Genomic DNA, 25,603 nt, shown 5'->3' on the forward strand with positions numbered 1-25,603 from the left:
GATCTTTACAATATCTGATAGTACCTCATTTTCTCTACTTCTTATTGTTCCATGTGCTGATTCTGAAAATCATTTAATTCCCACCCTCCAAGTATGATTTACTTGTAACTAACAGTATAAAACTGAAAAACAAGATCTTAGATGAAAATAATATAAGATTTGTTTTCATTTCAGTTTTTACAGCAACATATTTTAAAAATGAAGTGCAAGTGTAGACTTTTGAAGTCTGTTGTATATAAAATCATCCAAATACTTTGTTCTAAAATAGAAGCTTAAACGGAATACACTTAAAAGTGAAATATGCTAAATCAAATATCAACTAGGGGACTGTGGTGTTACAAAGGGGCAGTACATGATTTCACAATAAATATACCTGTCTGCAGAGGTTTTCAGTCAAGCGTTCAATTTCAGGCAACCATGAAGGCCATTGAGCTACAAGAACAATCCTGGAATAAAGTAATTGAAAGTCACAAGCCACAGGAGGAATATAAAATGATTTAGAAGTTGTGGATTAAGAAGAGGAGGTGTATTTTGTTAGCTTATAATACAGATTTTTAAGAATAGTGCTCATAAGAGTGGGATAGTGACACCATTGGAAACAGGATAAGCACCCACAAAAATGAATACCTTTTATTGATTTTAACTCTATTTACAATTCCCTCTTTCTTTATTTTATGCCATTTCACACAGTTATCCCAGAAGAAATGTGTTGGATTAAAAATCAACCCACATTGTGTATGGTATGATGTGATGCTATCTAGCCACAATTTCAGCACATTAGGACTCTCTTGGGCATTATACATACACTATAATGACCAAAGACGGGACTCACTTTAGTAAGGAACATAAATATTGTGTTGATGTTGTTTTTTTTAAGCTCTGCTGTCCACAATTTTTTTTGTAAACAAATAATTAGAAATACTTTATCCAGCATAAAATATCTGAAACTCATGGGAGATCTGAAGGAAGGAGCAGATAAAGGAAGAAAGGAAAGGAGATGATGATTATTATTATTATTATTATTGTTGTTGTTGTTGTACGACGAGAACAATAACCCAGTTTTTCAACTGTGTGGTTTAGAGTTTAGGTACATAAGCCTGTTCAAGAATATTTTTCAGTTGATCTACGCTAGTTAAAGTCATCGTTGTGGGACATACAGATATCACCCGGTGCCCCCTGCTCCAAATTCAAATATGAATGAAACACTAACACAAAGACAAACATATAAGAAAGCTAAGCTATCAGTCATGTTCACAGATTCCTTCAACACCCCTTACTCTTTATGGATAGCTTTAGTATCGCAAAATTCAGGCTAGAACAGTTATAGTTCTTGAGCATCTGCAATTAATTTGACAAAATGAATACAACAGTAAAAAAAATATGTAGTGAGGAAATATACAACAATCTGTTAGATAGCATTGGTCCTACATACACAAGCAAACATGCTAAATGACAGATTTAGCCAGACAGAGAAGACAAGTTTACGGTGTCAAGAAATAAACAACCTTGCCTGAAATCGTAATATCTGTGTGACTAATAAGTATTTCTTATACTACATGTAGTTTGCATGCTTGCATCTTACTGAACATAGAAACAAAATTCCATATCCCCAAAGACATACTGGGTCAGATGACTTGGTCTTCCATACTGTTCGTGCCCGAGTGTATACATGTGTGTAAGTGGGCTCTGTGCTGGAGTAGATCACAGTCAGGACCTGTTTTCTGCCTTATGACCAGTGCGGTATTTCATCCCTAGAGGCCCTGAACTGGATTAAACAACTTTGATCTCTTATTAATTGTTGCAATTAACCAGTATTCTTTCAGAAAGTGTAACTGCCATCCCTATGTTCTGACAGACCCTATAGGCTAGAACATTTTATACAATAAAATGTTTACTTTCTAATATTACTACTCATCCCATCAATGCTCACTCAATATAGCACTTGCTTGATGACAAAAAAAAAAAAAAAAACACATAATACTGCCAGAGCATGAACATAATGTTTGAATTTCTGTCTACCCTCCAGCCGTACAAGGATGCTTTGATTGATTTTTACAAACATTTTTTTCATATCTGAGAAGTTACCTGGGAAATCAGCTGCTGTTGAGTGCAGGTTCTTAAAATCTATTCAGGGAGTAAAACTGATGATCCTTTGAGAAGAAACTTCATTATACAGGGCCTATAAAAAGTATTCATCCCTTGAAATTTTTCACATTTTATTGTTATACAATATTGAATCACATTCAGTTTGTTTTCTTTTTTGACAATGATCAAAAGAAAATGACTCATTAATGTGAAAGTGAAAACAGATCTCAGCACAGTGGCCTACATTACTTACATATGTAAAACACAAAACGTGTGTTTGTGCGTGCACATATATACAATCTCTCTCTCTCTTAAATATATACTGTATATAATACATATACTGTATACATATACATATATACACATATATACATACATATATACATATACATATATACAGTATATATATATATATATATATATATATACACATATAAAAAATATCGAAAGCAGAAACACACATTTTTAGCAAAGTGTTAAAAGTATTACAAATAAGTATTTGACAAAATTCATTACAATGATGTTGATAATCCAGAGATGTACAAGTTTACCCTTCAAATTGCAACACCAAAAAAAAAAAGAAAGTCAAAGAATCTATCCTTTAAGCTTCACGAACTGAAACGTTCCGGTTCCAGGGTAAAAAAATGCCCAAGCAACCCAAAATCAGTTTTGGCATTAGTCACAAAGAAAGTTTCACATACTCCAAAAAGTAATATTTTTCTAGATAAGAAATTGCATTGCTAATAACATGGAAATTAAAAAAAAAATATTAAGCCAAGTTTGCTATAAATATTTTAACAATACATTTGATTACTGTGTTTACCAGTTAATTTTTTGTAAAACAGCACCATATGTTGGGAGATGGGGGACAGTGCCCCACTTGCCCCTAATGTAGAGATGCCACTGGTCCCATTAATATTTTCAACCATGTGACTATAAGTCATTAAGGAAATAAAGTGTTCAACCTTTCTCTTAGTTCAAAACACAAAAAAATATTGACAAAAAAATTAAAAAACGAAGGGCATTGTATCTAATTAATATACAGTATATAAAAACTGCATTATATAGTACAAATAGGTTTAGTGGAGTCTCTAATTTATACAGAAACTAATGCTATTCATTGCGTAATTTGTAGTTTATTTTTGACTTAAAAAAGGCACATGGCCGATGACTGTCAAAAGCCTCTGCTCAACAATGATCTCCTGGAATGCATAATTGGTGAAGCGGCTTTCAATGTAAATGATTGCCATCACCTGCTCCTCTCAGTCCTAGCTCTGCAAGTAGCAAATAATTACCTCAGGAAAAAAGGAGGGCTTTCACTGCCTAAAGAACACATTAACATAATAAATGTTATGTATAAAATACTTTTATTGCCTTTGTCTAAAGCTGTAACATTACTTTCCATATTAAATCTTATAATATTGTTGCTTAAATTATACGATGATACAGTTTGATACAGACAAACCACTTTGTAATCCACTGGTAGTTAAAGCAAATGGCAGGGAAAGGACAATGACTATTTCTCCTTACTGCGACAATCTGACAAAAGAAGGTGAATCATATTTCTGTCACAAAATGGTGTAAGGATACCCTTTCAAATACTTACTTTTCAGTATAAAACCACGACTTGAGCTACAGAATTAATTAAAAAGCAAGCTCATTTTGGAAATGTTCAATCAAAACTTTCATTTATATTTAACCATTATAACTTTTATAGGGTGTATTACTGTAACATACAACCAAACATAAGGGTTATGTATTTAAAACATATACAGGAGTAAACTATAAGTCAGAAGAGGTATATGGTGGCACAGGCAAAATAAATCCAGGACAATAAATATCCTTGCATATAAAGTGGATATTCTAATTTAGCACAGTTTAATGAAAACTGAACAATACCATAATTTTAAAATCAACTTCACAAGAATAAAAGGTTTCTGAAAATTATACAAATTTCAAGACAATGGCAATAGAACAAGCCTCAACTTTTGGAAAACCTACATTGGAAGAGTGGGTTGAGAAAATGAATAGGTGGATGGGTGATGTCAATACACTGCTAAATTACGTCTAAACATAAACCGGTCCTATTGAAACACTCACCATTAATGTTCTTATCTTGATAGCTAAAGCAACACTGCCCTCTAATGGCAATTACAAATATTAAAATAAAACAAAACAAAGAAGTCTCCATTGTCATTTTATGGAGAGCTGAATCCCTTTAGAGAAAAAAAAAAATGCACGCATAAGGCATTTCTTCATTTTACAACAAGGAAGCTTCTGCCACAAAATGGAATTGAAAAAATATATGCTGTAATTTAAATTCATGTTATCTTGTAGTATGAACAACCTATATAGTTAATATATAATATATATTATATATTATATAATATGTGAATTTCCCCTTGGGATTAATAAAGTATCTATCTATCTATCTATCGCTCACCATATACATCCAGTATATATTTTGTGTACATATACATACATACTGTACATAGATATTATGCATGCAGTAGATATATATATATAGGATGCTGCTGCTGCCTGACAGTTTCAGAGTTCTGGTTTTGAATCCTGCCATCTTTTGGATTTTGTATATTCTCATTGTAAGTATATAGATTTCTCCCCTCATCCTAGAGATGTGTAAATTATATCAAATGGCAACTACAACTTGACTTAGTATGCCCTGCTCATGATATCTGGATTTATACCTACATGTTGAACCTGCACCTATTAAGTGGGGGAGTGGATGGAAATCTTATTTCAGTATAGGATTGTTTTAGGTGTTTCCTGGCCTTATAGGATAGGAGCCCTGGATAAAGTGCCAAACCTATGGCTTAGCACATTCACTATATATACCATATTAGAAGCTGCACGTAGCATTCCACGGGTAGGTAATTTTAAACTCTCATTCATTTGTCTGTTAATCTGGCTTCTGTTTGTTCTTGTGTTTCAATAGCTGTGAGCCACCGGGGCTCAATGTCATTCAAACTGTGGTAAAAATGAAGAATAAAATATCCAAAGGTAAGTAACAGGTCAGGATATAGTCTATGGTTTTCCCGGTGTGGATTTGTATAATAGACATTGTTTATTTATATATATATATATATATATATATATATATATATATATATATATATATATATATATATATATATTATATATATATATATATATATATATATATATATATATATATATATATATATATATACACACACACACACACGCACGTAGATTCTGAGCTTTATACATTAGGAAATACCACATTTTGCAAGAAGCACTGCCAAACAGTTTCTGGAAAGCAGAAAAAGTCTAACTCGTTATCAGTGCCAAACAATGAGTGACAGTAAGTGAACTGTAGTTAATTAAAAGTCCATCCATTCTTTTTCTTAACCCAGTTATCCAGGGGTGGTTTAGGTGGAAACTGGAATCTAACCCAGCAGTCATCGGGCAAAAAGCATAAACAGCAACTGGATAAGATACCAGTCCATCGCAAGGTGAACATTCCCACACCCACATTAGGGCCAGATTAGCAATGCTAATTCATCTCATCTACATGTCTTTAGACTGTGGTAGGAAATCAAAGCACCTGGAAGAAACCCATATTGGTGTGGGGAGAACATGCAAACTACACACAAGGAGCACTCAGTCTTTCTGTTGTAACGTAGCAGTGCTACCACTGTGTCACCATGCCAGCCTTAATTAAAGTCAAAATAGTAAACTAGCTTTGCTACCTTGAACACAAACACTCACCTTTTTATCAAGCAATGGTGCTAATAACACTGGCGAAACTGGGAAACTATAGTCCATTTGTCATGGAAGTCCAGGATATATTAGCACACATGATTAAGGGGCATAGTGATGGAGCTGAATGTTCATTTGATACAATTAGTGCTTTATCTAAGAGGTGAATGAACTCAGTTAAGATCTAAAATGAACAAATCTCAAGATGTTTGAAAGCACGATGCAAGTAAAACAATACAAAGATAGCCTTAAATGGAACCACAAGGATTTCAGGGTTTAAAAAACATATGTGACTAGAAAAATATCTCTGGAATCGTGGAATCGGAGTGCCTCATTCATTGCCATTCATTCTCAAATCCACTGCTGAGTTAAACACTGTCCTAGTTTACATGAGCAGAGTGCCATCTTGTGGCAACACTGAAATTTTATAAATTGAGAACTGAATTTGTGTTTGCATAGAAAGATGAAAAGAATTGTTGAAACAGCTAGTTCAGTCAACAGATGTAATATGCACCATGTAGCATGGATGGAAGCCAGTCCCTTTAAACAGATTTGTTATTTTGTTTGCTGCAGCATTTATTTCTTGGCTTGAGACAGGCTTTTTAACATTTTTTAAAGAAAATCATGAACTGTTTCTTGTTCAATTATGTTTTCAAAGATTTTTTTATATGAGGAGGCAGCATATACCTAGTTGCTAAGACGTTGGGACAATACATTTATAGGTACAACCCTTATAAGGGATTTAATGTGTGACTTCTAAAATTGTTAGTTAATTTGCCAATTTTCAAATTCAACAGTTATGGAAGCAATTATACCATTGCAATCTGCACATAGTTTTGAACAGGAACATGTATTTGTTAATTTAGCCAATGTAATGATCCTATAAAATACATACAAAATTTGGGCATATTGCAACTAGTGACAAAATGTAGTTTTGACAGTGTAAATTAGGGTTAATGTACATGCTTGGTAGCTTATGAATTACAAATACAGTATGTCAGTTTACATTGTCTTGTCTCATTCCAATGCTCTTACTAACCATCTTTATTATTGACAAATGTATAACCCTTAAAGAAACTTTTCTAAATAAAGCACACACAATAGCATTGGATCATACAGTCATACAATTGTAGCCTAAGTAAACAAGAAAAAAAATTCACATTCATATTCCAACATTTGCACCAAACCTTGTGATCTAATTTAACTTGCTTCAGGACATAATGGATTACCACCACAAGAGTCTGACATTTATCAGATTTCTGCTGTGTTTTTATTTTTATTTGCAACTCAACACAGCTCCAAAAGCATGCGATCCACAAGAAAACAACAAACAAAAAAAAAAATCTGAGTTCACAATCATACCAAAATGTCATGATCTTTTATAATCTAGTGATGTGGCAGAAAATTAACACAAATTCATACTGTACATAAATAAACAGGCAACTAAAAAAATCTGAGTTCACAATCATACCAAAATGTCATGATCTTTTATAATCTAGTGATGTGGCAGAAAATTAACACAAATTCATACTGTACATAAATAAACAGGCAACTATGTAGGCAGGTAAATAAACAGAAAAGATCTGTTGTAGCTTTAGTACACATGCATGTAAGAAAAATGCTTTGGGCCATTACCATGGGAATCAAACTGCTCTACAGTATGTCAGCCACGTAACATTCAAGCTGTGAACAGAAACAAGTAAATATGTCACTCCGGCATGTACTTATGGAGCTATTTCAATGCAAGTTTAATTCTGCCATATGCCTGTTAAAAATAAAAGCCTTCCATACTGGAACAAACCACATGTTTGATTTTACATTTAGTCAATGAATATAAATGCAGAACTACTTCATCCTTATACAGTTATGTAAGTACAATATACAGTGCCTATATTCTTTCTTAACACAATATACTGTATAGTTATGACATGTAATTGTATAACTGAGTTGATGTTGAAATATTTTGACAGGACTTATTACTTTGCTCCACTCTGTTATCCAGGAAATGTTAATTCTATGTAACACTAATATATATATATGTGTTAATGGTGAAGCATACATACAAACTCACATTTATTGATAAAGCAGCCCTACGATAAATCAATACAAGTTAAGATCAATCAGAAATTCAAAATACCCAGTGCAAAATGTGAACTTTTAAGCCCTCTTTTTAGTAGAAAAAAAAATAGTAACTTATGTTGTCCCCTATAGTCTTCACCCCATGTCCTAAAGACATGCCAGGTAAAGCGACAACTCAAAATTGGCCCAAACATGAACGTGTGTCGGTACGTGAGCAAAGAGGCCCAGCCTTGGACTGAAAACCCATCTACGGATGTGACTCACGTCCATTACTGCCAGATTATACCTCTCTGCATCCCTAAACTTGGTAAGTGGGTTAGAAAACAGATGGATGGAAGGTATATGAGAATATTACTTTTCATTTGAAGTTTTATAGTAGTGTGTTTCTGAAAACAGTGCAACATTTGACTTTGTCACCAAAGCATCAGGTTATCTATTGCTTTAAAGTTTACACAAACACCAAAACATAAGGCCAGCATTACTGCCAAGTTTTCTGATAACACAACAGTGGTAGGCCAGATCTCTAAAAACAATGAGCAGCCATGCTCTAATTAAGCAGAGTGTCTATCACACTGATGTCAGGACAATAGTCTTCTCCTGAATGTCGGCAAGACAATGGGATTGATTGTGGAGTTTGGGAGAAAACAGCAGAAGCACTACCACCCCCTCAGAATTAACAGCAATCAGGTAGAGAGGGCAGAAAGTTTTAGATACCATGGTGTCCATACCACAGAGGACTTGACCTTGTCTAAGCACTTTGACACCTTGGTAAAGAAGGCACGAAAATGTCTTTACCACCTCGAACGGCTCAGGAATTTCTGGCTACCATCCAAACTACTAAATATCCTACATACATCCAACATTAAAAGTATGCTGACAGGAAGTATGACCACCTGGCTTGGAAACAGTACACAACACGACCGCCAGGTCGCCAGGTCTCTGCAGAGAGTAGTATGGTCAGCTGAATGCATCACTGGGTGTGAGCTCTTTTACTTCCAGGGACAGACGAGGAGCTCCTTTCCATAGTCCCATCTGCATCTTAAACAAGTATAGTGCCTTTAAGCTATATGATGCCTTTTAGATAATTTTTTTAAGTTTCTTACATATTATCTACTTTATTATATATTTTATAATATTAATAAAATGCATACAATTTCTGTTACTTAACATGTTTTTTTATAAAGTAGCATATTAATGTTGATTGTTTTTATAGTCTACATAACGTACAATGTCATAGTTTAGTAACTAAGCATTTCACTAAATATTGAAGTGGAACTTTGATTTGACTTGAAATGTGTAGAATTTTCTTGTATCAAACTGTACTCAATAGTTAGTTAGTTAGTTAGTTAGTTAGTTAGTTAGTTAGTTAGTTAGTTAGGTAGGTAGGTAGGTAGGTAGGTAGGTAGGTAGGTAGGTAGGTAGGTAGGTAGGTAGGTAGGTAGATACTTTATTAATCCCAATGGGAAATTCACATAGTAGAACATTTTCTATTAAAAAAATAAAGAAGTAATCAAAAAAGAATTTTTAAAAGTCATCAAGTGGCATGCATACTCACAATATATACAACTCTCAAGGTAGTTTTCAGTGCACTTTTGAGTATTGTTACAAATACGAATGGTTTACATTCCATTTACTGCAGTATGTAGCTGATTGTGTAGTACTGTTGTTGTAAAATGTACGGTGAACAGGTTACAGGTACACAACACAGGTAAACATATTAAAAGCCTGTGTTTGCTTCTTGTACTAAGTGAATTTGCATGAAATAATTCAAAGTCCTACTGACATATGGCAAATAACCCATAACATAAAGAGAACAAATAATCACATATTGCTCACAAGAATAATGCATACTGCTATAATAAAATAACAATCTGTACAATTGGTCTACAATTTCACCAGAGCTTCAAAATGTGGTTTAGAATAAACAGTTCATTTTAGGAATGCCTGTTGTAACACTGTGAGAGGAAGAGAAATTAAGAATTCCAAAAAATACCATACAAAGGTTAAACTTGAAGTGAATGTCTTACAATCTGCAAAACTCAGATAAGAAAACCGCCACAAGGTTAGAGCAGAATCATTAAAGAGAAAAGCAAGATTTCTGTTCAGGTTAAGTTTAAGATGAGAATGTTTTATAACATACATTCACACTTTACAGTTCCTTACTACTGCCTAATTAGTAAAACATATAACATAATCAATATCACATTATAATCATATTTCAATTGAAATATTTGAACTTTTTTAAACAAAAACATCTAGCACATTTTCCATTCTTCAGAACTTCTATGAACTGAAAAATGAATGTATTGTGCTATATTTGGAGTAGATTTGGCCTGCAGCACTGCCAGCCACTTAATGTGGCTTAAAAAAATGACACTTTTCAAGTGTGAAATCTCTTTTTCAGCCCAATCAAGGATGGCAGGCATGCCACTTCAGCAGAAAGCAATTTCATTGCAAAAAATCAAGTGAAATCTCTTCTTATATTTTTGAGATGTGTATTATTTATGGGAAATGACTAATATATAACGTTTATGTTAAAATACACAAGCACAAAAAGTGTCTAAAGGAAAAGCAAATAGTTAATGCTTGCAATATTTGTAAGACTTGTACTTGAATGAAACTAAGTAGGGAAGGATTTATTTTTGCCAATGTCTTTTAGTTCTCTGAAAATGTTATTTCCTTTAAATGTTTGCAGTATTTTTCATATACTTTAAATGTTTGCAGTACTTTTTATTTCCTTTAAATGTTTGAAGTGTTTATGTAAACTTTAATCTGCATTTGGAGTGTGAACAGATATCTTTCAGACATTATAAAAATGAAGACTGTACATCAACACAGAAGTCAAATGTTTTAATGTACATTTTCATTTACATTTATTTGCTTAGCAGTTGTGTTTATTCAAAGTGACTTACAAAGGAGGTCAATATCGAATGTCAGTCTGGGGGACTATTGGGGAATGAGTGTTATGTGACAAGGTTACAAAATTAATTATCACAAGTAAAGAGTTCAGAACAAAATAAAAGCTAGTTATAATTTTTAGTTGACAAAAACCTAACAACTAATATCCATTAGACAGAAATAAACCAAACAAACTTACAACATGAGAAAATAATTAAGTGATAACAATAGCATTCTCATGAATGGGATTTGGTAAAATTGGCTATAAATAAGTATCAATACAAACAGTAGCCAACATTCCCAGATCAGCTAATTTTAACACAAAGAACACTTAAAAGAAATATAGCCTTTATGCATCACTTTTAAACAAAAAATGTAAGATCATAACATTCTCTGCAGCCTCAATGAGGTTTAATAAATTAAGAAATGACTTATTTGCACTAGGACATTAACCTACTCCAGCATATAAAAATGTACATGTATTAAAAAGATAAACCTTGCCTAGAGCATTAACATTTGATAGTATGAACAAAATGTGCCAGAAATACTACAGGACAGACATGCGAGATGCCAAGTAACATAGATTAGATTTTCTTATTTAAATACTACATTATGAGGACAGACTTTTCTGAAAGCCAAGCCAGCACTAATCAAAGAAATAGAAAGATAAAGAATTTTGTTGTTAAACAGCTTTGGGGCCCCGGATTGTATTCCTAATCTGAGCAAAATCTACATATTCTCCTTGTGTCCGACTGGGTTTACTACAGGACCTACAATTTTATTCTGTATCCCCAAGACTTGCATGTAGGGTTAATCTGGCAAATATAAACCAGCACACCGTTAAAAAGCATCGAAGTGTGTGAGCCTGTCTTATAATGGAGTACAGATCCATTGAGGGCTGGGTCTGGTCTTATTCCTAGTGCTGTGAACCAGTTTTACATAACCCTATACAGGACAATGTAAATATATTACAAAAAAAAAAAATGACTAATGAAAAGTGTATTCATTTTTGCAAAGATGATAGGCTGAAAGATTATGAACAACATATTTTATGATTATTAGGTCATAATAACACCTGAAGACCAAATTATCTAGTCAGTTTAATTATACAGTACCTTACAAACTGAATTTTAGCAAAAGCAGAAAAAGCAAATATGTTCTGTAAATATTACAGAAACATTTTTAAAGTCTCCATCAGAGCAAAACTAGTAAATAAAACATCATTTAATACAAATGAGGCCTAAAATCTCTCTGTTTAAATAGTTTTCAGTAACCACAAATCAATAATAGAATCAACAGACCAAGCATATCACCCAGTCATGAACAGAAACATTGTGAAGGTGTTAGTCGATCCCACGTGACAATTTAAAAGTTTCTTATTATGCTTTTAACACTAGGTAATCTTCCACTGTTCACTGTTCTTGTCACACTAGCCCAGTCAGTTGTATAGACAGGTACATCAATCATTCTTAATTTCCATTTCCCAAGAGCAGCTGCCCTTGGAACACAATCTACTAAAACAGCACTTGACCTATTTGTTCCCGTCGTCTCCCCTGATGCTTGCTGCTGTAACAGCTCACCTGGGACACTACTTTCCATTTTCTGTAATATCTAATCAACAAACTTTACAATTGTTACAAGGGTAAAATGGACTGCTGTGCTTAATCACACAAAAGACACCTCATTATCCAAGAAGTGACAGAACAATTAAGGAAACAATGCCCTGCTTCTTATTTAGACATTTAAATGAAAAGAATAATTTCACTAACAGTTGCTAAAACACCTACATGCTCAATAAATATGTTTTCTTCACTGAAATGTAAAACTAGTGACAGTCACAGATACATTATTAAATATAGATAATAAACAAGTTAATTGCATAGTATTACCTATTTAAGGCAATGGAATACACCGACCAAAAATCTTGAATAAACTATGATGTACATTCCACGCAGTGAGCCAGGATTCAAGGCTCTTTAAATCCTGGCAAAATGAACCTATACAAATAAGACCAACTGTAATTTACTATAAATCTAAAGAATGGGGTTATTTTTCAGGAAATAATATCAGAAAAAACAAGGGTCACAATTCGGTATTTTCATTTTACATTATACATGCCAGAGCATACAAATGTTTTAAACTATAGAAATAATTCAGAGGTAACTGCTGATGATAACGACAACTGTCCCTAGGACAAACCAAATAACTTTTATACATTAAAAATTACTCATGTACTTCTCAAGTCGATAGAGATTCTTTGCTCTCTTTCACAAAAGCTAACATGAAGTCAACATTTAAATAAGCATATCCACAGATGCAGAAATTGCCCATGCCCATCTCATCAAAAACAGAACAGATCAAATATTTTCAAAATTTCTGCACTGTAGTTTGCAGTTTCTCTCCGCCATAGTTGTTGTATCAGTAAGAAAGTTAAGCTTATCATGTCAATCAAAATTAAGTGCTTTGTGAGGATGATGATAGCATACTTTAATTTCACTGTCAAACTGGACACATTCCAACAGACATATTGCCACATCATCAATAAAGGATATTATTTTCCATGTTTTACACACTGTTCTGTCTCACTCAGACAATTAAAAAAATAAATAATCAGAATGGTTTTCATTGTCTGTAACTAATATCTGTACTCAATGCTACAATTCCCTTCAAAGTACCTCTAAACCCACTGACTTGGAACTCTTAGCCAGTCTCGCTAAACAGAATTTCGATTCTCTGACCTGAGGACCCCACTCAGGAAAAATTAGCAGGAATATATTTACCTTGTTTTTCACAATCATAGGAACCCTTCCCCCAGGACTTTGTGCTAAGCTCAATGTTTTATTTCAAGTTCACTCATGAATGTATGGCCAGTAGTTCTGTTCAACGAAATTTGCCAAAGCATTTCTTGCTGTAAACATGCTGTGTTTGCTGAATATTTTCCTGGAAATTTGCTGTGCAGCAGGCTTAGGCAAACATTTTCCTCGGCACTCCTTGATGCTTTGTGAAGCCAGAGTGACATCACAGAGCTGTAGCAGTCAATGCTGGATGTGACAGTCACCCTACTGGGTATGTAGCACTGATAACAGTAGTAGGCAAAAAAATTGTGGAAACCTTATGAATATATTTAAATTCAAAATGCCCATGTAGAAGGAAACGGAAAATGTGTCAATATATTCGAGTCTTAAAGGTAATGTCTTTTTGCATGGTGTGTTAGTGTTAATACTGAGCCTTCTACGTTAATAGTATTACCCAGAGTGCTGCACAGCAGATGCAAACAGGAAGGAGTGAGAAGTGTTGTGGATATGGTAGCAGAAAAAGTGAACAGGTGGGTTTGGGAGTTCAAGAATTAATGAATTCCTACTTCCTGTCTGCAGGAAATTTTACTATTCTGACATCTAATTCTATTCATTTTATCTTAGCAAGACTCAGTGACGTAGTGGTTAGCACTGTAGTCTCATAGCTCAGGTCACATTTTGGGCCACAATAATCAGTCCAACAAACATTTCCCTCACCGTCAAGGACCATTAAAAGACCACTGCATGATTATAATCCAGTCTAAAGTATTTCAGTTCATTTTCTTCCTCATTGACTTCAAATCATTTTGCCGAGTTCAGTGAAGTTCCTGAACATTTCTGTGAATTGCCAAACTAAAGGGAAAGAAAGTTCAGCAGGTTTGCTCATTACTAATAGCTGGACAAAACTCAGGTTCTGTCTTCTTATTTTCTATGACATAACCTTCATACATTGATCACCACATATGAGGAGCAAATAGGGATGATTTGAATGATCTGCCATCATGGTGTCATGAAAAGCATGCATACATTTATATTATTACGGGGGTGGGGGGGTTGGGGGTTTGAACCCCTGGCTGCCTATGGCGGCCCAACCCCACTCGATAGCTTGCTTCATTTGCTATTGGTCCATGGGTATATTCCAACATGGTCAAAACTCTGGCCCGGAGATTTATTTATATTTATGGCAAAAGCTAAAAGTATTGGATATTGACGTCTATGCAAGATGGATGATAATCTACTTGCTGAAGTATCACCTGTATCTATCTTAATATGCGGAAGGAATATGATTTCTCCTGCATTATCACCAGTCATATGGCAATTGAATGTTTCTGCAGTTTTACAGTTCCTAAGTGTGTCCCATTACATAGGCTTTATTTGTCGACTGCTAACACACAACTCATCTACTATTGATTTTCACAGAGCAGATGTATATAAAGTATTTTGTTTCACATATGCATGTTAAATTGGTTGTATTGAAGAACCAAAATGAGCATTGCGTGAAAACGTGAAACGAAAACATTGCACGATTTCGCTAATCTTATTATATTATTTATATTATATATATATATATATATATATATTAATCCCATTTAAACAAACTGACTTTTTACTTTAAGAAAACTGTGCAAATTTCACATTTTAAACAAACATTTCAGTACAAATATTAATATTTTGTACCCCTGCTCATTTTTAAAGTTTACATTTTACCTATGCCAGGTGCTATATACCCATATAGATCAGAATAGATATGAACTTTCTGAAATAAATTATTCCTTAGACAAATTGATTTTTTTCAACAGACATCTTGCTTCAAATGGAAAATATATTCTAAAAAAAATTTTTTTTAAAATAAATAAATAAGTAAAATTAACTGCCCTGAGTCTCTATTTAGTGAGCAGGACCCGGTAAAACTTCTAGACAAGAAGTTATTTGAAACTGTGAGTAGAAGCTGTTTCTGAATCTACTGGTGCGAGTGCCAAATAGAGAAAAATTAGGAAAATGTAGCCTTTGTACCAAACTGTATTCCAAAGCAAGACATAGACTTGTAAGAAATGAAAATGAAAACTAGAATACAACCTACGGATCTGTGGGCCTCTCTTGTCTGAGCTAGTGTCCAGAACTCTGCCTCAGAAAGACACTGGGTAAAAATTAAACCAGACCAAAGTAGCACTGTGGAAACCAATGCACAATAACAAGCTTATGACTGGTCAATTCAGCTTGCTAAAATATACCCATACTACATGAGAAAACTGATGGTAGTGTCATGGTTACAGGATACTTTTTTGCATTAGGACTGCATCATAATATTAAATAAAAAAGAACTAAAAATTCCATCACAATCTAATGTTAAAGCACAGCCTTGTCATGCAGCAAAACAAAAAATACCTGCACCAAACAAATCAGAGTTCTAAAATTATCCATTTAAAATTGGGTTTAAGATGTTGTGATAGTACTAGAAACAATCACATTCTGTACAGAAGTTCACAAATGTCACCAAACACAAGCAAACTCTACAAGAAGCAGTTTCCCAAGTGTCTTCCACAGCCCTTCAATGCCCCAAGGACTACAATATATAAAACATTTGGAAATAATTATTGTTGCTAAAGATGGCAAAACAGGTTATGGAGTGTAAAATAGCAATTACTTTTTCACTATATTGCTGTCTTCAAATATAAATGGGGAAAAAAATAACTCACTTTGATGGTACCTGCTGTTTCAATTTGTCTGGTACTATTGCTAGTTCTCCTGGTATTTCCTATTGCTGCACTAAGGTTTTGCCAATTTAAAATAAAGAACATTTAAAAAGATAAACCAGAACATCTGTTAACACAATTACTCTTGCCTTAAGAGAAGACAAGGTTCAGATCCTCAGCTTGTCCACTAACTGTATGGAGTTAATATATTAAATCTATTTGTGCAAGGTTTCTCAACAGGAGTTCACTTTTTTCCCCCCAACGTTTCTGACTTACAAGTGACTACCAATGTATCCAAAGTCAATTCCTCTGCCTAATGGTAACAGGACAGGCTCTGCCTTTTCAACCATTAAAATGGAAAAGCAGGTATAGAATGTGGATTGACAGGTTTTATTTTTTAGTTAATAAATAATTATAGAAATAAATAGGGAATTTTCCAAGAAAATACAGATGTACTAGTGAAACCCTTTCTAACACCTTTCCAGTAAATTAAACTTTGAAAAATGGTTTTAATAGATTTGCACTTTCATGCAAGCCAAAAATGACACTAATATCGGTATTGAATTGACTGAACTTAGGTGTATGGTACTCAACATTTTAGCCAAGAACATGGTGGGTTGACTCACTCATACAAGATCGTTTTGCAGCAGCACTTGCACCTCCACAGCATAAATCTCCTCCCCGATGTACCAGTTCTAATTCTAGATTTGTCCTAGAATAAAAAACAAAAAGTACAACTGTTTTAAAATCTGAAATAGTGCTTTAAGTTAATGAATTTTAGAACACACATATATATACATACACACACACATATATATATATATAAGAATATCAGAACTTAAGAAATTTGACAAACAAGAAACCATTAAACCTAAACACACACTACATTACTAGGTTCACAAGAGCATTTGTGGACATTGAAATAGACTAACAGAAACAAGGAGTAGATATATGCTTATATTCTTAATAAAATAAATGTTACTGAATATTAATGTAAATCACTTTCTGTTTATTATTCTAATTCTAGATTTGTCCTAGAATAAAAAACAAAAAGTACAACTGTTTTAAAATATGAAATAGTGCTTTAAGTTAATGAATTTTAGAACACACATATATATATACATACACACATATATATATATATATATATATATATATATATATATATAAGAATATCAGAACTTAAGAAATTTGACAAACAAGAAACCATTAAACCTAAACACACACTACATTACTAGGTTCACAGGAGCATTTGTGGACATTGAAATAGACTAACAGAAACAAGGAGTAGATATATGCTTATATTCTTAATAAAATAAATGTTACTAAATATTAATGTAAATCACTTTGTTTATTATTTACAGTACACAAATTATTTTTCATACAGTATCAAATCTACTTTTGCATTTTTTGTTGTCCATTGCAGCATTTCATACATACACAGACAGGACAAACCTATGGGCAAAAACGAAGTGCGTCTGATATCTTAGTCTCTTCTATGTTTAGACTACAGCATTTATATTTGCTTTTTAAATTCATTAGAAGAATATATCATAGATGGCTTTTGTATGAAGGATCACTCTTGCACAGTTCTGCAGAAGATGTGCACAATGCAGTAATTTCACCTTGTCATGCTAACTAATATTTAAGCTAACTAAAAATACTCAACTACTAACTAACTACTAACTAAAAAACTCATTTATCAATGAATGTTTCTTCTGTCTGGAGTGAATATATTAAATGACCATTCAAGTATGGTAAGAGATGAGCCAAGGTCTTAACTAATAATAACTAAGTTTTACTCAAATTTATCTAATATTGATCTGCTGCTTGAAATATATCATCTCAGTGATCCACACTAACACAGGCATCTTCTCTCATGCTACATGTGATCAATTGCTCTCACATACTTGCACTCTTCTAAATGATAACTGTAAATCTTATTCATTAAAGACACACCAAACTGCTGCTTGATTAATGATTCCAGACATCCATACCAATATTTTCCAACCAACTTTACTGCCAAAATGTGGGTTCTTTCCTGTGAATGTACTTTCCTGTGAATGTAAAGTTTAGCTAATTCTTAACAGAACATTGTATATAGTTATTAATATATCCACCATTTTGTTTATACTGTACTCATACACTAACCTCTAACATAGTTTGGCATAAAGAAAAAAATATTTTGAGTAAGCATTGAAATGTTCACATTCCTTATGTAGACTGCAACCTAGCAACAGTATTAGCACTGATTTTCTAATCATTTCAGAAGATATTGTAATATCATTGATTTGATTTGAATTTACTTATTAATGATTACATGACTTTTGTGCTCTAACACTAAAGATATTTCTGATGTGATTCCAATAAGATACATTACTTTATGAGTTTGCTGTTTTTCTAAAATAAGAAAAAAAACAGAGGAATATTATTATCCCTAAGTTAGCAGCTTATGCCACCAAGCTCTGAAGCGGTTCTTTAATCCTCTCTTTCCTCAGAGAAAAAGCAATTTAACATTGATAATGTTCCTGCGTAGAGCTCCATCTGTTTGCTGCTGATAAGGGCAACTTGTGTGACAGGGGAATTTTCCACTCTTCAGGCGATTTGCAGTGCTCACTGAACTTTTGAAACCTACCAGCATGGAAGCAGAGACCTGGGATTTCACATAAGCTAGCAGAATAGTAAGGGTACATCATAGTACCTTGGTTCATCAAGGGAATACAAATGAGACTAGGGTGTTGTATAAATAAATATATAATAAAAAAATTATTTTCAACTAGCAATAAAAAGTATGGCTCAACTGCCACCTTAAACCTCATGGGATCTGAAAGTTATCTGAATATAAGAATACTGGGAATAAAAGAAATTACTTAGAAAACACCCAAGTATGCATTCTGGAGTAAGCTGAAGCATTGTAAACCACACACCACCGCCCTCTCCCAGGTGACATTTATAGTACCTCCACAATGATTCTTAATTTTTCTCAGAGACTACCAGGGAAAGCAAAACTAAATGATTTACTCATGAAGCTGAATTCAATATCAGAATGCAGTAGAAAAGAAAAAAAAGATTAAGGTGTTACAGAAATTATTAGAGACAGTATCTTTAATAGGTTCTATTACAAGCTTCTCAAAATGGCACAGTTCAAAAGTGCTAAATCACACATCTAAAATGCAGACTTCTTTTCTATTTCCAATTTTATGTGTTCCCCACACAGGGACTTGTAGTGTCCTTTTTAAAGGGCACAAGTGGCCACACACAAAGCAAAAAATCTAAACTGCGCAGCCATCTAGTCTGTCTAAGTATTCACACAGAGTAATTGATGTATCAGTATGCTCCTGAATAATTCAAAAGTGCAGCTGCATCAACACCACAGATATAATGCTAAACAGGAAGCACTGGGTGCACAAAGAGATAGACACTTCTTTGTGGGATGTACATACACCTCTGGGGCACAGTAACACATTGAAGCCTTGCTTTAAGATAACCTACATGTTCAAGTTCATGTATCAACGCTATGGACCATGAAAGTACAAGAACAACACATCTATGGGCAGAGGCAAGCACATGGCAAACATTTAAGTTTTATTCAATCAAAAACACACTTTAACTGCATAACTGACACATTAAAAGAATATGAATTATGCCTAATTCATCATAAAAATCATTTGCAAAACCACTTGCCTTGCAACTGAGTACATAAAGAGAAAGTCATTATCCGGGGATCCAAAGCTCTTGCTGTAATCCATGTATTTTTTTTGTGTTGTATTCTTTATATCTTTTATTACGGATTCCATTTCCTTGCTGAGGTTCGTTTCCGACTGAATAAAAAAATACGTTTGAAAAAACAAAAGTGGCAAAATTAACACTTAAGATGCCATAAGCAGGCTAGAAGTAATTGTTACACTATGTAAAGCAAAAATTATTAAAGCAAAATTACAACTTATTCAAAGATAAAGAATGGATTTTGAAATCATAACCTGAAATATTGAAATATTATATTTAATATGTCTTGTGGCCTCTAATACAACATCAAATATAAAGGAACCCAGATATCATATTAGAACATGCATTGGCATATGTCTTACAGAATTAGTAGCATGGCGGCACAAATCTAAAAATCTGTTTGCCATATTACTTATTTATTTTCATTTATTATTTTTTTTATCATTTATGTTATTAACAATGCTTAAATTTTGAATCTTACTTTTTGATTAATTAATGCAGGTCTCAGAAACTTGTCATTCACACATGTCAACTTCACAACAATGACCAAAAACTTGCCAACAGAGTAAAAAAAAGACATAAAATAGCAGACCCCAGAATATGGCTTCCTATATGGCAAAAGGAGTTCTCTTGCTTGTTGAAAGAGGCAAGAGATCAGGTATTAAATATTATAACTTGTTAACTTATTACATTAGATTTCCCAAATACTACTACTAATCTGGATGGTGGTTCAAGTTAAACTTTCCAGTTACAAAATTGTACTGCTTATAACTGTAGCAAGATGTGTCTGTGATTTTTTTTCCACATTAAGCAAATTACCTCCTGCTGCCACAATAATGACATCCAAACTAACAGCACTAAGACTAAGAAAATGCTAATTAATCTCAGCCACAACATGAAACTGTATTGCTCAAAGGTGAAACAACTGAATTGAATGGAATCTTTTAAAGGGACTCATATTAACAGGAGATTATCCTGGCAACTGAATGCAGACCTCAAAAAATCTAATCAAAGACTTTTCTTCCCCTATCAGATGAGGAAATTTAAAATGTTTTTTACATTTGTAATATACTAACATTGTCTACCACAGCCTGGTTTGGCAACTTTATTGAGAAAAACAGGAAGAAGCTGGAGAGAAAACTAAGGAAAATCAAAGGCTGTGGTCTCCCCTCAGTCTACACCCTGCACATATTATGCACTGTTTTTACAGTAGCAATTATACTATGCTAATACCATATGTGATACTTTACACAATTTGCTACTTGTCTTAAGCGTTCTGTAGTGTGGTGTTAAATTATAGCTTTTATCTTTTAAGATTTTCGTGTAAATGTTTTGTACTGTTTGTACTTAGGTGTTGTTATGTTGCCGAGTATGAGTTAATAAGCTAAGAAAAGTTTCACCAATTTTTGTTCAGTGGCAATAAACAGAACTTTGACTTTTCTCACATTTTATTGACCATAAGACCGTAAGAACTGCCAGAATTAAATTACTATGTTTAATTCTTAAATGCTAAAACTGTTTTGCTGTGGTGAGTAAATACGTTAAGTTGTCAGTCAGTCATTCATTCTCCAACCTGCTATATCCTAACACAGGGTCACGGGGGTCTGCTGGAGCCAATCCCAGCCAACACAGGGCGCAAGGCAGGAACAAATTCCGGGCAGGGCGTCAGCCCACCGCAGGACACACACACACACATACCAAGCACATACTAGGAACAATAAAGGATCACCAATGCACATAACCTGCATGTCTTTGGACTGTGGGAGGAAACCGGAGCACACGGAGGAAACCCATGCAGACACGGGGAGAACATGCAATCTCCATGCAGGGAGGACCTGGGAAGCGAACCCAGGTCTCCTTACTGCGAGGCAGCAGCGTGCTACCCTACTTTAAGTTGCTAAAGTAAAATTCAGTAATTGTTATGTGGGCTGTACATTCATTTATAACTGACATGTTAAATTTATATTTACTTTTACATTTACTTGAGTAGCACATGCTTTATCCAAAGTGACTTACAAAGGAGGTAATCAGAACCAAAATAATGACACCACAGTAAAAAAGCCATCTAAAACAAGCTTCCATCAGTGTTGCAACACAACTTTCTCTGTGATAGGATGAAGACCTGCTGAACCTTGTTGTTCTGGATTGAGTCACCACTTGAAATGACCGTCATCATGTTGCTTAATTACCATAACTGGTTCAAAGAGTGACCTTTAATGTAGAAGCTTTTAAATAAAGGCTAAATACTTGTAAATTCAACATGATATGAACAATATTATTACTATTATTATTATTATTATTTCAGTTAAATTCCTGCATATTGCTCAAAGGACAAATTCAGAATTAAATCACTAAAGATCCTCAAAAAGGGGGAGTTCAAGACTTTGCATAACAAGAATCCTGAGTGACCCAGTCAAACAGATTAGTCTTCTACCAAAGCTTTAAATTTTTAGCAGACTAAAATAAGAACCCTAAAAATATAAATTTTTGGATTTTGATATATATTTGTTGACAAATACCTAAATTTGTCTTTACAAATGTTCTTATTAAGCATCCGAGTTTGCAACAAAAAATACAGACTGGAACAAGATGTAGGGGAATGATTTGTAATATAACAAACATTGAAACATTAAAAGCACTGTGCATACATTTCCTTTGAAAAGTGAAACACTTGCTGTGGAAAAATTACTTAAAGTAAAAAAGACATGTATAATAGCTAAAAAAAAAATAAAACAGTTAAAAATAACTATTAGCAATTGGAAAGATCATGAACATAACTTGGTTATTCAACAATAGTTTTAAATCGTATACGAGTACATCTAAAACTGGAGCCATACGGATTCTCAAATATTTGACGGTACTACCCGGGAAATCAAGTCTATGCACCTTAAGTTTATATTAAGAGAGGCTTTATTGCTGTAATCCAAATATTTAGTGACTGATATACCGCTATATCTACATATAACTTCTTATTGACTAGCTGAGTGTTAAACTCAATACTAGACATTTATTGTATGCGAGACTGTGTTTGTGTATGTCCAAGTGTCTCCTGTGATGGACTGGTATCTTTCCACAACTGATTTCTATAATTTATCACCGACTGTTGCCATAGACTTTAACTTTCTGTAATCCTGTACTTGAAAAAACAACTTTAACATTTACATATATTAGTTTAAACAAATAATTATTTCTAGAATAAACTTGGACAAATGATAAAGAATAAACAAAAAAAACACTTGATTAACTTGAGCCAGGACTTGAAAGAAAAATCAAATATGCCCCAAGGGCAGGCATGCAAAATAAGCAAACAAACATATAAATATATATTATAAAAGCATCTAACCGATGCAAGCACATTTGAAAAAAAATTCCATTAAACATGGCCACATCTGTAAGCATTCTAAAATAAGAGGGCTTCAAAAGAACCAGGTATTCAATATCTATTTTTCAAATACACATTTTCCCTTGAAAATGAAGCATAATTTCATTCAGAAAAAGTTTTAAGACAAAAGGAAAATAAATAAAAGATCAGTCAGCCTTACAGTGATGCTTACAGGGTATGATCCTGGCTGCTCTTGAAACTCTCCAACTTCTTTTACAAGTGTCACTAAACTCTTGTTATTCTGACCCTGCCAGGGCACTCTTGCAACACCTTTTCCGGGGTGACATGGCAGGACACTGTTTGCAAACTGTCTACAGAGGGGGCATGTGAACTCTCCTTTGTCAACTGAGAAGCCCTGAAGAACCTGGTCATTCTGGTGGGGAAGAAAAAAAAAAAGTACTGGATTAACACAAGACAACTTTCACTTCTAAATCAGAGTGACTTGATGAAACTCTGTCACATGATTATATATATATATATATATATATATATATATATATATATATATATATATATATATATATATATAGATAGATAGATAGATAGATAGATAGATAGATAGATAGATAGATAGATAGATAGATAGATAGATAGATAGATAGATAGATAGATAGATAGATAGATAGATAGATAGATAGATAGATAGATAGATAGATAGATAGATAGATAGATAGATAGATAGATAGATAGATAGATAGATAGATAGATAGATAGATAGATAATAGATAGATAAAACATTTGCTTTGCTCAAAGGAATAGTTTACTATAAAACTACATTTTCCTATTGTTAGTCACTTCCTTCACTATACAGGACGTATGGCCAAGTACTTAAGCTGAACTATGGAACACAATGTTGCAGGTTTATCTCCCACCAAGGATTCTCCAAGTAAATTATCTTTATCTCCATGAGGCAACATGACCTGGCCCTTTAGCAGGACAATGCCAGGCCAAATACAACTACTATGGTCAAAACATCCAAGAGGAATGCTGGCATCGGGCCCTTCTACAGGAATGGGATAACATCCCACAATTACAAGTAGTAAGGACTGCAAGACACTGTCACAAAAGATTCTGAAAGAATGTGAGAAAACAGTCATCAATGCTCACAATTGTTATTGCTTTTTGTTTGTTTCTGTTGCAGTACTTTGTATTCTTTTATTGTCTTTATTTCAGCAGTGAAACTTGAACTTTTAGCCCAAAAACAAGAGAGTTAAATATTTATCTTGACAATGAAATAATCTGTATATTTACATGCACACACAAAACTGGGATAAGGCGAGTAACCTGGTTAAGGCAGAAACCTAGTTTCTTAGAAACCTACATTTACATACGAGTGTCCACCTCTGGAGTTAACCTTTGGCAAGTGCTCTGATGTCATTAAGCTGCGCACAAAAAAAATTGTATTTTACAAATGTTTAGATCTTCATGTGCTGTGAAGTAAATAACATGCACCCCTTTTTACATCCCGACACAAACCCCCGAAGATTTGATGCATGGGCACTAGCAAATGCATCATACTGTTTCAATATATCTGTAAGAAAATACTGGACTACAACTAAACTGAAACTATTTATTAATAGACTTCAGTCCTCTTCAATATACTGAAATATTAAAACAGATTATTTCAATCGAGAGATGAAATAAAGTGATCACCTGTGCACTTGCCTCACAAAATATATCTTTGTGAATGCTTCCACCATTTTCTACCCATTTTTTCTGGATGTGTGTGCAAAACAAAGACATGCATTGGCTACAGAATCCTTAACTGTAAACCAGTTGAGGGTTTACAGGGCCAAATAACCAGGTAATGCGCAGAGAAATCTATATGGGTTAATCTGGTTTCTCAGAGACCAAGTTTCCCAGTTCTCTAATCGAAAAAAGGATTTACACAGCATTTTAGAAACCATGTTTCAGTGAATAACTGGGTTATTAACACTCAAGTAAAATTAAAGACAGATTATTTTAAAAGACAGCTCAATACATAGTACATACTTCATAGCCTAGCAAAGACAAGTAGCCATTCCACTAAACCAAGGAGGGCAATAAACAATGAAGCAACTCAGATTAAATAAACAAAAGAGCCCTAGTTGTATGGTTATTTGGGAAAGCAAAGAATGTACCTGGTAGTGCTGGGCGGTATGACCAAAATTCTATATCACGATATTTTTCAAAATTGTACCGGTTTCATGGTATTCAACGGT

The 25,603-nt window shown here is 33.7% G+C and overlaps 2 protein-coding genes across 2 annotated transcripts in view; both read right to left on the bottom strand.

Moving 5' to 3' along the window:
• Nucleotides 1–25,603, bottom strand: part of LOC127528918 (uncharacterized) — a 469,030-nt gene that overhangs the window by 252,291 nt on the left and 191,136 nt on the right. The gene's annotated exons all lie outside the window — the stretch shown is intronic.
• The window catches only part of ubr3 (ubiquitin protein ligase E3 component n-recognin 3), a 279,977-nt gene that overhangs the window by 74,222 nt on the left and 180,152 nt on the right, over nucleotides 1–25,603 (bottom strand). The window contains 3 exon segments of the mRNA XM_051930608.1: nucleotides 16,921–17,006; nucleotides 19,979–20,115; nucleotides 23,575–23,775. Of these exon segments, the coding sequence (XP_051786568.1) occupies nucleotides 16,921–17,006; nucleotides 19,979–20,115; nucleotides 23,575–23,775 (424 nt within the window).

Source organism: Erpetoichthys calabaricus, chromosome 8, assembly GCF_900747795.2.
Source record: "Erpetoichthys calabaricus chromosome 8, fErpCal1.3, whole genome shotgun sequence".
NCBI classification, from domain to species: domain Eukaryota; kingdom Metazoa; phylum Chordata; class Cladistia; order Polypteriformes; family Polypteridae; genus Erpetoichthys; species Erpetoichthys calabaricus.